Source organism: Dendrobates tinctorius, unplaced genomic scaffold (assembly GCF_039654945.1).
Source record: "Dendrobates tinctorius isolate UK_male_01 unplaced genomic scaffold, ASM3965494v1 ptg000040l, whole genome shotgun sequence".
Taxonomy (NCBI): Eukaryota; Metazoa; Chordata; class Amphibia; order Anura; family Dendrobatidae; genus Dendrobates; species Dendrobates tinctorius.
The window spans coordinates 35,480,953-35,492,362 of NW_027361708.1; the positions used below are offsets into that span (position 1 = coordinate 35,480,953).

The 11,410-nt window shown below is 48.8% G+C and overlaps 1 protein-coding gene across 1 annotated transcript in view; it reads right to left on the minus strand.

Annotated features, from left to right (window-relative positions):
• The window catches only part of PSAP (prosaposin), a 35,046-nt gene extending 24,567 nt beyond the window's left edge, over positions 1 to 10,479 (minus strand). The window contains exon 1 of the mRNA XM_073574907.1: positions 10,324 to 10,479. Within this exon, the coding sequence (XP_073431008.1) occupies positions 10,324 to 10,368 (45 nt within the window). The 5' untranslated portion in view covers positions 10,369 to 10,479. The remainder of the gene's footprint in view (positions 1 to 10,323) is intronic.
• Positions 10,480 to 11,410: the final 931 nt, after the last annotated feature.

Below are 11,410 nucleotides of genomic sequence, written 5' to 3' on the forward strand. Positions count from 1 at the left end.
TTTACAATTTTCACCAGTGCAACTATATGAAGCTACAACTCTAACATTTCAACAGATCCCAGTGATTCTAACACTGTTTTTTGACATGTACCTCACGTCTGTGGAAAATTTTGGTCGCTATGATTTGAGTTTATGAAAATATATAAAAGAAAAAAAAACTTGATAGTGTGAAAACATTCGCAATTCTTAAACTGATTTTTTATGCCTTTAACCACTTAACGACTGCTGATATGCATTGTAACGGCGGCCAGTAAGGGGCTTTATTCCATAATTGCAGTTTTAAGGTAGCAATTGGGAATAAGGATCTTGATTACAGCCAATATTGCATTCAAGAAGTTAAACTCTGCTCCTTCCCTTCCCAGCCCTGCTGTCCACACAAACAGTGGTTTTTCCCCTCACATACGGGGTAACTGTTTTCTCAGGAGAAATTGCACAACAAATTTTGGGGTCCATTTTCGCTTACCCTTGTGAAAATAAAATTAATGAGTCTAATTTTTTTTTTTTTTTTACAAAATAAAAAGTTAAAGGATCATTCTTTCTTTCCAGATTGCGTCAGCTCCTGTGAAGCACCTGAAGGGTTAATGAGCTACTTGAATGTGATTTTGAGCACCTTGAGGGGTGAAGTTTTTAGAATGGTGTCACTTCTGGGTATTTTCTATCAAACAGACCCCTCAAAGTCACTTCAAATGTTAGGTAGACCCTAAAAAAATGGTTTTAAATTATATTGGAAAATGAGAAGTTGCTGGTCACCTTTTAACCCTTCAACTTATTTTTTTTAGGTTTCAAAAATTGTGCTTATATAAAGTAGACATGTGGGAACGCGTGTTATATTGTAGTGCAGATTTTGCAGTTATGATTTGCAGGTTGCTTGGTCACACTGGCAGAGCGCCTAAGGTGCCAGAAAAGTAGAAACCCAAATATGTGGCCCAACATTACAAGCTAAACCTTTCACTGAATTACTCTAGGAAGTGCAGTGATCACATTACATTACATTAAATTTATACCATTGGAAAGAAAAACAAACCCACACAGTAAAAATTTGTCTTCGCCCCAGATTTAACATTTTTCACATTGGGAAATGGGTAAAAATGGCGAAGTTTGTCACACAGTTTCTGTAGAATGTAGAAATACCCTATATATGGCTGTACAGTACTGCTTAGCCACACAGAAGACTCAGAAGGGACAGAGCGCTATTTAACTGAGAAAACAGGATTTTTGGGTTGCTTACCGTAAAATCTGTTTCTCGGAGCCTTCATTGGGGGACACAGAGACCTTGGGTGTATGCTGCTGCCACTAGGAGGCTGACACTATGCACAAAAAAAAAAAAAAAAAAAAAAAAAAAAAAGATAGCTCCTCCGCAGTGTACACCCCACCGACCGGCAGAGAATTCCTCAGTTAGTGAGAAAGCAGTAGGAGAAGTAACAGAATAGGTTGACAACAAACAACTCAACTGTAACCATTCAACCAAAGTAAGAACAGGAGCTGTAAAACATGGGAGGGTGCTGTGTCCCCCAATGAAGGCTAAGAGAAACAGATTTTACGGTAAGCAACCCAAAAATCCTGTTTTCTCGTTCGCCTTATTGGGGGACACAGAGACCTTGGGACGTCCCAAAGCAGTCCCTGGGGTGGGAAACAAACTTCCATCAGGCCAGCGGACTCATCACCGCGGCCTGCAGAATCCGTCTACCTAGGCTGGCGTCCGCCGAAGCGTAGGTGTGGACTCTGTAGAATTTCACAAAACGTGTGAACCGATGACCATGTTGCAGCTTTGCAAAGCTGCAGTGCGGAAGCTCTGTGGCGCACCACCCAGGAGGCACCCACTGCTCGAGTAGAGTGGGCCCTGATACCCGGAGGGGCTCCGCGACGCTTAACACGGTAGGCTTCCAGGATAGCCGATCTGATCCAGCGAGCAATGGTGGCTTTTGACGCCGGGTGACCTTTCCGCGCTCCATCAGGGATAATGAAAAGAGACTCTGTCTTTCGCAAGGAAGTCGTCCTAGACAGATAGACTTACCGCCCTAACCAGGTCCAGCTTGTTCAAGGACCGCTCTCGGGGATGAGTTGGATTCGGACAAAAGGACGGGAGCACGATATCCTCGTTAAGGTGAAACGAGGACACCACCTTCGGAAGGAACGAGGGCGGAGGCCGCAGAACCAGAAAGGGAGAGCGGCACGAAAAAGCTGCCAATTCCGACACGCGCCGGACGGAGGTGATGGCCACCAGAAAGGCTACCTTCCAAGAAAGGAGAGAAAGGGAAATATCCCTGAGGGGTTCAAAGGGCGGACCTTGCAGAACCTCAAGAACCAGATTAAGATCCCATGGATCCACGGGCGCCCGGTACGGCGGGACCGTGTGAGCCACGCCCTGAAGAAAGGTCTTAACCTGAGGATGGGAAGCCAACGTTTTCTGAAACAGAATGGACAGCGCCGAAACTTGACCCTTCAGGGAACTGAGGGCAAGCCCCGCATCCAATCCTGCCTGAAGAAACGCTAGGACTGAAGGGAGCGAAAAGGACATGGGCGCGACGTCATTGGTCTCACACCAAGTGAAATAGGCCTTCCAAGTACGGTAGTAAATCTTGGAAGATGATGGCTTTCTGGCTCGGATCATGGTCTGAATTACGTGGTCGGAAAATCCTGCTCGTTTCAGAACCTCGGTCTCAACAGCCACGCCGTTAAATTGAGCGGCCGAGAATTGGGGTGGCAAATCGGACCCCGAGACAGCAGATCTGTTCTGTCTGGAAGCTTCCAGGGGGCGTCCGCGAGAAGGTTGACAAAGTCCGCGAATCAAGACCTTCTGGGCCAATTTGGGGCGATGAGAATGACCGGAAGTCCTTCTGCCTTGATCTTCAACAGCTTGGGAAGAAGAGGCAGAGGAGGGAACAGGTAGGGAAGTTCGAACTGGGACCAAGGAACGGCCAGGGCGTCGGCGCCCACTGCCAGAGGGTCCCGAGACCTGGACACGAATTGTGGGACTTTCCTGTTGAGGCGAGACGCCATGAGGTCTACATCCGGGGTTCCCCACCGAAGGCAGAGCAGATGAAACACTTCCGGATGTAGGGACCATTCTCCCGCCGCGAGACCCTCGCGGCTGAGAAAATCGGCGGCCCAGTTGTCTACGCCGGGAATGTGAACCGCGGAAATTGTCGGGACGGAATTTTCCGCCCAACGAAGAATCTTGGACACCTCCGCCAGGGCTGAAACACTCAGTGTTCCCCCTTGGCGGTTGACATATGCCACCACTGTGGCGTTGTCTGTCTGAATCCGTACCGGCAGTCCCTTGAGGAGCCTTTCCCAGTGGACCAGAGCAAGATGGATCGCTCGAATCTCCAGAACGTTGATCGGTAGCGCTGATTCCCGATCCGACCATCGACCCTGAACAGTGTGGTTGCGGAACACAGCACCCCAACCGAGGAGACTGGCATCTGTGGTTACTATCTGCCAGTGAATGGGAAGGAAGGATCGACCCGATAGAATGAGAGGTGACGACAACCACCAGTTGAGAGACCGCTTGATCCGGTAAGAAAGATGGACAGGGCGATCCAGGGGCCGAGGCGACCTGTTCCACTTCGACAGAATGGCCTGCTGGAGAGGCCTGGCGTGAAATTGGGCAAAGGGAACTGCCTCTATCGCCGCGACCATCTTTCCCAGGACCCTCATGGCTGTACGGAGGGATGGGAATCGCGAGGTCTGCAGCGATCGTACTTCCTGCTGCAGAGAGAATCTTTTCTTGTGGGAGAAAGACCCTTGACCGACGAGTGTCGAACAGAAGACCTAGAAAGACCAGGCGTTGGGTAGGAACCAGACAGGACTTTTTCCTGTTGACGATCCACCCGAAATTGGAAAGAGTGTCCAGGACGATTGACAAACTTTGGTGAGCCTGTTGGAATGAGGGAGCCTTGATCAGAATATCGTCTAGGTACGGGAAAAGAACGAGGCCTCTGACTCTCAACAAAGCCATCAACGCAGCCATGATCTTCGTGAAGACTCTGGGAGCGGTGGCAAGACCGAAGGGCAGTGCGACAAACTGGTAGTGGTGCTGTCGAATCGCAAAGCGCAGGAACTTCTGATGTCCGGAGAAAATTGGAACATGTAAATAGGCATCTTGGATGTCTATTGAGCACATGAATTCCTGCTCCTCCATGGAGGCGATGACCGAGCGAAGCGACTCCATGCGGAAGTGGCGAAGGCGGACCCTCTTGTTGAGCAGCTTGAGATCCAAGATGGGTCGAACTGCGCCGTCTTTTTTCGGCACTACAAACAGGTTCGAGTAGAACCCCGTGAAGCGCTCCGATTCGGGAACGGGCACAATCACCCCGGAACTGAGGAGAGCGGCGATAGCTGTAGAGAACCCCGGGATCAAGGCTGGATCCTTTGGAGGCCGGGATTCGAAGAAACGATCCCATGGGAGAGAGACGAACTCTATCTTGTATCCTGAGGATACGACCTCCCTGACCCAGGCGTCCTCCACGGCGGCCAGCCAAACGTCCCTGAAGGAAAGAAGTCGACCTCCCAATTGGAAAGGCCCCTCGCGTGCCCGATGATAGTCATGCTGAAGTAGACCGTCCAGATCTAGATCTGGACGGTCTGCCCTGGGAGGAGTGGGGTCGCCAGGAAGGAGTGGGTCTGAAGGAAACTTTCCTTCTCTCCTGGCGAGCCTGCGGTCTCTGTTGGCTGGAGGAGTTGCCCGCCGTATTGAAACGGCGGAAAGTCCGAAAGGGTCGAAACTGACGCCTTAGTGGGGGTCTGAGTGGGGGTCTGCGAGGCTTGGACTGAGGGAGGAGTGAACTCGTGCCTCCGGTGGCGTCCTTAATAATCTGGTCCAATTGGGCCCCAAAGAGGCGCACCCCCTGAAAAGGCAGGTTAGTGAGGGACTTTTTAGAAGACAAGTCCGCTTGCCATGCCTTTAGCCAAAGTGTACGTCGAATTGCAATAACGTTGCTTGACGCCTGAACTGCACAGGATGCAGCATCCAAGGAAGCGGAGAGAAGATAGTCCCCAGCATGGGAGATCTGATTGGCGATATTGGCCAAATGCTCCGGTTGCGCCTTATCTAAGATGCCCTGACGAAGGTCGTCTGCCCACGTGGCTATGGTCTTTGCTGTCCAGGATGAAGCAAAGATTGGACACACCGAAGCCGCTTCAAAGGCAGACTTCGCCAGGGATTCTATAATCCTGTCATTAGAATCCTTTAGGGACGCCACGCCTGAAAGCGGGAGAACCGTGTTATTGGATAGCCTGGACATGGGCGGATCGACCGAGGGAGAGGCCGACCAGTTGTCCGTGAGCTCCTTAGCAAATGGGTAGAGTATGCCGAGACGTTTTCCTCTTTGAAAGCGTCTGGTCGGATCCTCTCTTTCCTTGGTAAAAATTTTCCCAAACTGGGAATGGAAAGGAAAAACCCTGGAGGGAGTTTCTGCCCGTCTGAACGAAACCTCCTGATCTGAGGATTTCGCAGGGGAGTCAGCAATATCGAAGGTATGATGGATCGCAGCAATGAGGTCCTGCACTGTGACCTTCATGCTTGCATCCTGGTCTGAATCCAGCTCTAAAATCCCCTCAGATGACCTGTCCGAAAGCGCTTCCCCTGACTCGGGAGAGGAGGCCCGAGAGGGAGACTGGTGAGAAGGGCTATGCGGTGAGATGGGACTGGAGAGGATTCCGGATGGGAATCTTGCCTGGGTCTTTTGCGACTACCGCTGGCTGATTCAGATGGAACAATTTGGGACCTGCTGAAGAGTCCAGGGGCAACTTATCAAGGACGGCCACCAGGGACTGAGACACCCTGGTGAGGTCTGCCACTGACTGAGATAGCGAGGAGGCCCAGCCAGGCATGGGGGGCTCACTCTCACCTGGGGCCGCAGATGGCTCCTGGACGGCGTCAGGCTGAATTGGATTGCTACAGTCCAGGCAGAGGGGAGTGGACTGGCCTGAGAGAAGTTTGCGATTGCACGAAGAACATGCAAAGTACTTGACTAAAGTGCAGGGGGGGCGGTAGAGCGGGTACGATCAGACTTAGACATAGTGAAAAGCTGAGGTAATGCCGGAAGGTTGGGGGACAGAGGGCGGAGAAGGGTCAGTCTGCAGTGCAGAGCTACTCACGGTCCGGTGTCCCCAGAAGCGATGCTCTGCGACCTGTCAGTGGATGCAGGTCAGAGCGAAATCCGGCCGACAGACCTCCTGGAAAAAAAAAAAAAAAAAAAAAAACAGCTGGAGAAGATGCTGTCCAGTGAGGAGCTGGTGCCCGGCTAACAGGCTGGGAAAATGGCGCCGTCCTGAGAAAAAGCGCGCCTTAGGAGAGGAGGGAGGGCGGAGCACCACGCAGGGTTAACGATTCAACGCCCTCTAGACAATAACAGGCTGGGCAGGTGAAGGACAGGCGGTGGGAGGGCCTGGGAAGAGCGGGAGAGAAGCCCGCTTAGAAGAAAGGGGCGGGTGGCGTGGCCGCGACGCAGCGGTAGGCCCGAACTGAAGCCGGGGCCTAAATTAGTTGCGGCGGCCGCCTGTCAGCAGGGGGTCGGCGCGGAGGTCCGAAAAAGTGGGACGCCGCAGTCGCAAGTCGCTCCCAATGGGAAAAAACCCTGTGCTCCCTGTACCCAGAAAGGGGGGGAGGGAAGGGGGGGATGCCCAGCAACATTGAGCTGCCTATAGCCTTGTGGCGACTGCGAGCGACCGCAGCGCCTACCCCTGTGACCATTGAAGAGGTGACCGTCGGGAATGGGCAGCCAGGTAAATAAATATGAAGCCGGGGCCTAATACTCACCCATCCACGATCCGTTACCTGTCTGAAGAAGTCTTGCGTCTCATCCAACCGACAGGCTCTGGTAGGCGAGTGGGAGGGAGACTGGCGACAAGGACCCCTGGAGTCGCTGGCACGTCTTGGTGTCGGCGTCCGTCTGGCTGGTCCTGCCGCGGAGAACTGCAAGGATACGGGGTGGCAGTACACGCCGTACTTGCAGACTCCATGTGGGAGTACAGATGTGACTTTTCACTCTGTATCCCTCCGTAGAACCTGAAAAGGAACGACACACGACGAGGTAGATATGGGTCTAATAAAAGACCCGTGTCCACCTCCTACTGACACTAAGCTAAACTGAGGAATTCTCTGCCGGTCGGTGGGGTGTACACTGCGGAGGAGGAGCTATCTTTTTTTTTGTGCATAGTGTCAGCCTCCTAGTGGCAGCAGCATACACCCAAGGTCTCGGTGTCCCCCAATAAGGCGAACGAGAAAAATTTTTTTTTAAAGAAATAGTTTGCAGACTCCATATACAGAGCCCCTAAATGCTAAAAGAGCAGAATAGCCCTCAAGTGACCCCGTTTTGGACATTAAGTCCCTCCAGGAATGCATCTGTTGTGGGAATTTGACTCCATGGATGCTTTCCAAAAAACAAGCAACAGTGGATATTGCATAGTGAAAATTGGAATGTCCAGTATGTTGTACCCAGCCCGTTAAGTCCATAGATATTTGGACAGACAACATTTTTCTTGTTTTGGTTCTAGACATTACCACAATGAATTTTAAACAATACAATTCAGATGCAGTTGATGTTCAGACTTTCATTTGAGGGTATCCACATTAAAATTGGATGAAGGGTTTAGGAGTTTCAGCTCCTTAACTAGTGCAAGACATGTGGACGCTAAATGTGGTTTAGGCACACTGTGGGGCTCAGAAGGGAGAAGGGCATTTGGGTTTGGGAGTGCAGAACTCTGGATCTCTTTATAGCATTTTTCCAGAGTCCTTGTACTACCAGTAACGCTTTCACACTTGCGTTCCTTGGAGCTGCGTCGGGCTGCGCACAGCCGCCAAGCTTCGTCCATGGCCACGCCTCCTCCTGTCAGCTCCGCCTATGGGCACATGACGCTGCATGCAACCTGCGAACCCCATCTTTAGCATTGGGTACGCAGGCCGGGGCGCAGGTATGCGCTTGCCGGCGCATGCGTCCTTTTAACGGGGCGCCGACTTGCGCCAAATGCAGAGTTGCATTTTGGCACGCTCAGCACACCGTCAAAAGGAAGCATGTGCCGGCAAAAGCATACCTGCGCACGGCCTTCGTACCCATGATAGGGTACGCAGGTCACATGCAGCGTCTTGCACCCATAGGTGGAGCTGACAGGAGGAGACGCTGCCATGGGCGGAGCTTAGCAGAGGCCGTGCGCAGCCCGACGCAGCTCCAAGGAGCGCAAGTGTGAAAGTAGCTTAACGTCGAAGCCTCCTATATTTTTTGTTGTCAGACGAATGACCCGAGTGTGTACTTGTTTTGTGGAATGAGTCGAAGCTTGTATTGGGATCATTTTACATAAAGTTTTGGATCATTTATCCTGTGCTCTATGCTGAGCACTTACAGTGGGTGTGGAAAGTAGTCAGACCCATTTACATTTTGACAACAGAAAAAAAAAAGTGTAGAAATGCTTGCAAATTAAAAAATAAAAAAACTGAAATATCATATGGTCATAAGTATTCAGACCCTTTGCTAAGACACTCATATTTAAGTCACAATGTCCATTTCCTTGTGATCCTCCTTGAGATGGTTCTCCTCCTTCATTGGAGTCCAGCTGTGTTTGGTTAAACTGATAGGACTTGATTTGTAAAGGCACACAACTGTCTATATAAGAACTCACAGCGCATGTCAGAGCAAATGAGAATCATGAGGTCAAAGGAACTGGCCAAGGAGCTCAGACAGAATTGTGGCAAGGTACAGATCTGGCCAAGGTTACAAAAGACTTTATGCACTACTCAAGGTTCCTGAGAACACAGTGGTCTCCATAATCCTTAAATATAAGAAGTTTGGGACCACCAGAAGTCCTCCTACACCTGGCCATCATGCCAAACTAAGCAATCGTGGGAGAAGAGCCTTGGTGAGAGGTAAAAAAAGAACCCCAAGATCACTGTGGCCCACGTCGGCGTAATACGCCCATGTCGGACTCCCTCACGTTGATGTGTACTCCGGCAATGAGCCCACATCTTTCCTAGCACATGTCAGCTGTTTTGAACAGTTGACATGTGCCTCTAACAGCACACGTAGAATTGCGATCCACCCGCGGCTGTTAACCCGTTAAGAGATTGTCAGCGGCATTCAACTCACGCTTCCAGGAAGAGAGATGGAAATCATGCCCATCAGTGACCCCGTCACATGATCGCGGGTCACAGATGAGTTGACATGACAAGAGGTCTCCAGCAGACTTCTATGGTTGTCATAGCCAGATTGCTATGAGCGCCACCAGGTGGTAGCAAGTGAGCATTTCTGCTACATACAGGCGATCTGATCAGCGGTGTGTAGCAGAGCCGATCGAAGTACTGCATCTTCTAGTCTCCCCTGGAGACTATTGAAGAATTCAAAGAGTAAATGTTTTTAAAAATATTAAATAAAAAGATCAAATCGCCCCCCGTTCGGCCCATTAAAAAAAAGAAATCACATATAAATGTGGTGATACCAAATATGTATCAATATAAAAAAAAAAAAATTAGCCTGATCGCTAAACTGTGTAATGAGAAAAAAAGATGCCAGAATTAAGTTTTTATGGTCGCTGCTACATTGCAATAAAGGGCTATCAAAAGATCATATCTGCATTAAAATGGTGTCAACAAAAACATCAGCTTGCAGTGGAAAAAAAAAAAAAAAAAAAAAAAAAAAAAAAAGGCGCTATATATATTTTTTAGCCATCTAGATAAAAAGGAACCTAGACTTATTTGGTGTCTAGGAACTTGTAATGACCTGGAGAATCATATCAGCATTTAGTGAACATGGTTTAAAAAAAAAAGTGGAATTGCACTTTTGCAATTTCACCACACTTGGAATTTTTTACCCCGTTTTCCAGTACACAATATGTTGACAACAATAGTGTCAAGTACAAGCGTTTGTTGGGCTCTCCATGCATGTGTTTTGAATGTCACACAGCCACACGACACATGCAGCTGCAGAGCCGAACAGTTGAGTTCCATTTTAGTTTTTTCCCAACCACATTGCTTTAATTCCTGTGACGCACGTACAGGGTTAAAAAAAAAAAAAAAAAAAAAAAAAAAAAAACTTCTTTAGTGTAATTTTGAGGGGTGCAGTTTTTAAAATGGTGTCCCCTTTTGGGTATTTTCGGTCACGTAAGCACCTCAAGTCAGTGTCCAGCTCCCATAAGAATATGTTGCGGTTTTATGGTGAATCATGGCCAAAACCGTTGAGGTGCAGCACAAAAGCCAGGAGAGGATAAAAAAAAAAAAAAAAAAAAAAAAAAAAAATCATCAATATTTTCTTTTGTGTGCCATCTGATTAATGTAGCATCACATTTGTACCTGATCAATAGCATTCTTGAGGCTCACTACTTTACACGTACCTCTGTGCGATTGTCTTTTAAGAAGTTTTCTACAATGGTTAACATCTCTTTACATAGGTCACATGGAACGGTTTTCTGGAAGACATCACAGAATGTAAAAGGTTAGCAGAAAGCAAGTATATTTCTTTTGACTTCTATCCTGTGGAGGATTACAATAGCCAAATTCAAAAAAACAAGCCTTTGTTCAAGCACAGCAAACCGTATACTGTAAATACTGCTTAGAGCTAGCAGCGCCTGTTCTAGAATCAAGCAGCATTTTCTGTGCATTTCTCAATTTTCTTAAGTTTCTGCCTATATAAACATATTGGAACACAGATTTTGTGTTTATTTTTGCAAATTATGTTTCAATTTTTCTATGGAGACTGGGAAAGTATTATGATTGAGAAAAGCCGGATTACTTACCGGTAATGCTCTTTTAATGAGTCCACGACAGCACCCACTGGAGGTATCGGATCCGCCCATTTGGAACAGGAAACCCTACAGGAAAGATAAAAGGGGCGGTCCGCCTTTCCTCCTCAGTTTTACGTTTCAGAGCACCAGAAGGACCGCCAAGGATTAGGCAATGTTCTCTTATTTTAACATCTTTCTTATCCATTATTTGGTTGATATACTTTAACTATTGATATCTTTAGGGAGGGAAGTGAGCGGGTGCTGTCGTGGACTCATTAAAAGAGCATTACCGGTAAGTAATCCGGCTTTTTACTCTTCGCCACGACAGCACCCACTGGAGAGATTCCAGAGACCATCACCTGGGTGGGACCACCGTGCCAAGGACAGTCCTGCCAAAGCTTAAGTCAGAGGTTGATGAAAGATCAAGTCTATAGTGGTTATAGAAGGTAGAAGGGGATGACCAAACTGCCGCCTTACATATAGTTTCAATCGGAACATCTCCCTTTTCCGCCCAAGAAGTTGCCATTGCCCTGGTGGAATGCGCCCTGATGTTCCCTGGAGGATCTTCGTTTTTTGCGGAGTAGGCTAAACGAATGGCCTCTCTGATCCACCGGGAAATGGTGCTCTTCTTGACTCCATACCCCTTCTTACAGCCCTGAAATGAAACAAATAGGGCCCTACTCTGCCTCCAACTGTT